Source organism: Tympanuchus pallidicinctus, unplaced genomic scaffold (assembly GCF_026119805.1).
Source record: "Tympanuchus pallidicinctus isolate F22 unplaced genomic scaffold, pur_lepc_1.0 scaffold98, whole genome shotgun sequence".
Lineage (NCBI taxonomy): Eukaryota > Metazoa > Chordata > Aves > Galliformes > Phasianidae > Tympanuchus > Tympanuchus pallidicinctus.
The window spans coordinates 81,740-86,081 of NW_026294822.1; the positions used below are offsets into that span (position 1 = coordinate 81,740).

Genomic DNA, 4,342 nt, shown 5'->3' on the forward strand with positions numbered 1-4,342 from the left:
ACAGACACTCACAGCCTCAGAAAGGGTGACTGGCCAAATGGAAGATGACAGGTTTTCCCAGTTGAAGTACTGTTAGAGTCTGTTGGTTCCAGCAGCACTATACTTTCCCCTTCCCTTTGAAATTCAAGTCTCAGACCAGGAACAGGTCAGCATTTTCATACCGTTACAAGAATTAGTGATGGCCTTACACCAAACAAAACACAGCTACAAGGAAGAGCCACACGGGAATCATCTGCAGAGGAAAAGCAAAACCAAGGACTGCAAAAGCCAGTCAGAAACGGAAAGCTGTCTGCAGCAGCTGTACTACCGATGAGCTCTGAGCATGTGAAATTCCAGAAGATCTGACACAGCGACTGAACAGAACTTATTTCACATCTCTTCTGGGAAGCACAAGAAAAACCAGGGCAATCCAAGGCATAAAGATGTAAAGCTACCGGAAAGGAATGGAGGCAGAGCAGCAGGATGCCTCCGAGTTGAAGGGATGACTCGAGTTGAAGCTGAAGCACACGTGCTGCTCTCGTAGTGGCCAGTCAGAGCGAGGCCTGCGCACATCCACTGCCAGTTCAGCTCAAAAAGGCACTCAGCACTTCACCCTGACATCTTAAACAGCGCCTCGCACACATTCCAAAATCCTACCCGCAGCTCCCTGTCTCACTGCAGACCAACGCTGAATCCTGCATAAGGCACGTTTCTGCTCTCACGTGCAAACAGCTACAGCTCAGCATCACTCAAGTTGAAAGTCTAGGATTTGGAGATCACAGACCTGCACTGGCACTGAAAGAATCGACGTCCTATTAAGACAGAAGAACTCAATGACCAGCACTAATGAATGACTGACTAATGAGCAGCACAGCTGAATAAATTACTAGCTCAGTTAACGCTCACCTTCTTCCAGAACTTTAAACGAGAAGTCGGAGGGCCCATCTTGTGCTGGAGGAGCCAGCTTGGATGCCTCGCTCTCCCAAGGTTCCTGAGCTGCACTGCAGCTTTTGGCTGCTTCAGCCACTCCCGGTTTTTCCTGCTCTGCTTTCTGAGATGTTCAAATTCCATCAGCGCTCCTTCCTGGAGGATTAAAGCCGAATCCAAAGAGGGAACCGATGGCCGAGGTCTTGCCAGATGGGAATGTCTTTTCGTTACTGAAAACGCTCTTGACACATTCAGACCTCAATACAAACTTTGGAGCAGACACCACGGTTTTTCTTGGCGTTTCACAGGTGCTTAAAGCCTCTGAGGCCTCTACAGCGGCATCAGAACCATCACCACCATGGCTGAGGTCGCTGTGTTCCCTGGTAGCTTCCTCCAGCACAGCTACAGAGTTGGCACCACAAGGAGACGCTTTGGCTGCGTTCGTACCAGAAACATGAGCTGTTATCCACGTGCCTTTCTCACAGCTGGGCTCACTCTTGTCCCTGTTTGCTGTTTCTTGAGATTGGAGTGTAACTCCACCACCTGAGGGCAGTTCATTTTTGTCTTTTCCATCCATGTTTGTCAAGCCTGCTGTACGCTCCTTGGGCGGATCGTCTTCCTTAGCGCAATTTGTATTGCACTCCTCTATGCCAAATTTAAATCCACCTGGAGGCATCCACACTGAGAAGTTACATCTTCCCTCTGCAGGCTCCGCTTCAGCATCTGCCAGATTCTGAGAGGTACACGCTGGGGTTTTCCCATCGAGTTGAAAGGACAGTTCTTGAAGAGATACTGCTGAACGAGTTTTGTTTGCGTTCTGCAGGGCAGCACATTTTGGGGCAGCGGGTTCATTTCTCACTGCAGAGATGTTACAGTCCCACTGCCCTTCCTTTGTCGCAAAGGCGGATCCTAATTTGTCCTGTGCGGCACTGACACAGGACTCTGCAGGTTTTAAACCTGTGGGTGCAAACGCAGGTCTTGTAAAACAGCCTGCTTCAGGCAGAGGTGGATTTGCGCTCGCCTGGGGCAGGCCGTAGTTGTAGCGATCATCACCTCCACGAGGAGAAAGGATTCCAGCAGACGGAGCATCAAAACACACAGGTGCACCACAGGTGCCTTGAGGAAGCACAGCAGCACAAGTGCTGTGCAGAGGCGGCGCGTGGATCGCTTGTTGCTGAGCACGTCGACGTGCTGAGGTGCAGCTCCGTTCGTGCCACAGACAGGCGCCTACAGAAAAACACACCGTTACTTCCTCGTGCAAAAGCCTGCTGCTTCAGGCTGGGAAGCAAGATTTCCCTTCAGATATTTGCAAATTTCTTACTTACACTCTCCCTGTAATTAAGCCACTCTTCTAGCATATGGGCTGACAGCAGTCCCAAGGCATTTTCAAATCCAGTTCTCCAGAGTTACTGTGAATTTTTATTATAAGGGCGCTGCAATTGTCCTCAAAATAAGTAGCTGTCAGTCTCACCTATTCAGGAACAATTCAGCCCGATGCCCGGTGTTTTCTTGGTTTTCATCTACAGCCCATAGGACAGTGAAGACTGAAAATGACTGCCTCAGCTTTACCATAATAAAAAAGAAAAAGAAAGAAAGAAAAAAAGAAAGGAAAAAAAGCAGCAAACCTGTTGGAACAAAGAAGGGAACAGAAGTGACAGGAAAAGAGCAGTATTTTCTTTTACACTTGGGACGAGCAGTGCTTACAAATAGTGTATTAGTAGGCAGAAACCAGCAGACTAGGAGACACTGGAAGTCAAATTCTATCTTAACGTCCTGCAGACACAAAGAAAAAGCCCAGTACGTGTCAGGATCAAACCGCTGCTTGCAATTCATACGCAGCCAAAATGCAGAACGTTTCATGGTGTGTTCCAAGACGCCAAGCGTGCTCTTTAACAAGCCTTTAACTCTGACATGAGCTGCTCATAAGATTAAAGCAGAACTACGGAACATCTGTAATTACTGGTTTTATTACCACACTGGCTTTTTCGGTCGCAGGCCAACATTTCCAGCACATCTTGCCCAGCACCATCTCCTCTTATTAGTTTTGACCTTGGTTTAGGAATCTGGCGAGCAAAGAAAAGAATTGCTACAGCTTCTTGACAACAAAAAGCAAATCTCTTCATTTAGTCTTACAAGTTAGGAAACAAGCTTGTTTCTTTTCAGGAAAGGACACGAGGTGAGAAACTGAACGATTGCAAACAGCTGTAAGAGCGCACAAGAGAAAGCGATGTTCTGAGCGCAAGCACTTGTGCAAAAGGAAAACTGATTGCATTCCATAAAGCACAGAATTCAGCTTCATCAAGCTCTGCTGTCTATGCAAGAAGTGTGCGAGAGCTACTCGGGTCATTCCCCTCCCTCCCGTATCAATAACCTTAATGTCAGTTAATGCGGCTGCATTACAGAGAAGGGAACAGCCTACAGCAAATACACTCGTTAGCCCTTCAGAGTCGTTGCACTGCTGACAAGTGAAACAGCTGAGATTTTCTTCACCCCACTTGAAATCTTTCCAACAAGTACGGAAGAGTAAGATTTGGCGAGGAGACAGCCTTAAAAACAGCAGCTAGTTTTTGGAACGCAGGCGTTCAGTGCGTGCACAGCGAGAGCACTCAACTGCAACCACTGCAGGCACAAACGGAACAGGGACCGACACGGAAAGCGTTCAGGTACCACCAGGCTGCGAGTTCACACGCATCTCTCCATCGTGCCGCGCTGCTCTGCGCTGTTTCCAGCAGGAAAGTTCCAGCACGCACGTAGAAGCGTCCCGCTCCGCACAGCGCCGGCCTCGCGACCGCCGCCTGCAGCGCGACGTCAAGGCGCCCGCGGAGCCGCTCGTCTCCAGCGAGTTCCCCAGCGCCATCGCCGGGCCGCGCCGCCCGCCCGGACGCCCCGCTCCCCCACCTGCCGGCGGCCGCCAGCCCGCGCTCGCCGCTCTCCAGGAAGGCCCGCACGGAGCGGAGCGGGGCCGGGGCGGCGCGGGCTCGGCCTCGCTGAGGTCCCCCACGTCCCCGCAGCCGGAGCCCCGGAAGCGGAGCGGGCGCACGACGACAGGCATCGCCGCGGGCAGCCGGGCGGAGCCGCGCGGTGAGGACGCGATGACCGAGCGCAAAGGACCCCGCCCGGACTGCCCGCCCCGTTCGGCGGACTGACCAATGGGAGAGGCGAGGGGGCGGGGCCGAGCGCGGGCGCCCCGCCAACGGCGGCTGCCGACGCGAGGCCGCCGCGACGGCGATGGGGCCGGCGGGATGGCGGAGCCGCGGGGCTCCGCGCGGAGAAAGCGGCGCTCCGCCGCCCCGTGCCTCGGGGACGCCGGGCGGTCAGGGGAAGGCACCGCCGCCGGCCCCGTCCGTCCCCCGTCGGAATCCAGCTGTTCTCGGAGGCGGAACCGAGCCGTCCTCCGTCGTTGCGGCGAGGCGCCGTCCCCGCTGAGTGACGTCAT

At 53.2% G+C, this 4,342-nt stretch overlaps 1 protein-coding gene across 1 annotated transcript; it reads right to left on the reverse strand.

The window, feature by feature from the left end:
- Positions 1–2,177: 2,177 nt before the first annotated feature.
- LOC128074745 (translation initiation factor IF-2-like) lies at positions 2,178–4,342 on the reverse strand. Its single transcript, XM_052670823.1, has 4 exons — positions 4,102–4,342; positions 3,555–4,048; positions 2,879–2,969; positions 2,178–2,679 (listed from the first exon to the last, which is right to left on the reverse strand). Exons 1-4 carry the CDS (start codon positions 4,340–4,342, stop codon positions 2,672–2,674), a joined length of 834 nt encoding a protein of 277 aa, XP_052526783.1. The 3' UTR covers positions 2,178–2,671.

What these genes read in the sequence shown, in the direction of transcription:
- LOC128074745 (XM_052670823.1), bottom strand. Translation starts at nt 4,342, where the DNA reads ATGACGTCACTCAGCGGGGACGGCGCCTCGCCGCAACGACGGAGGACG. An exon ending in GCCTCGCGTCGGCAGCCGCC is followed by an intron (nt 4,049 to 4,101) that starts GTTGGCGGGGCG and finishes CCCATTGGTCAG; the next exon opens with TCCGCCGAACGGGGCGGGCA. An exon ending in GGTACCTGAACGCTTTCCGT is followed by an intron (nt 2,970 to 3,554) that starts GTCGGTCCCTGT and finishes TTTGCTCGCCAG; the next exon opens with ATTCCTAAACCAAGGTCAAA.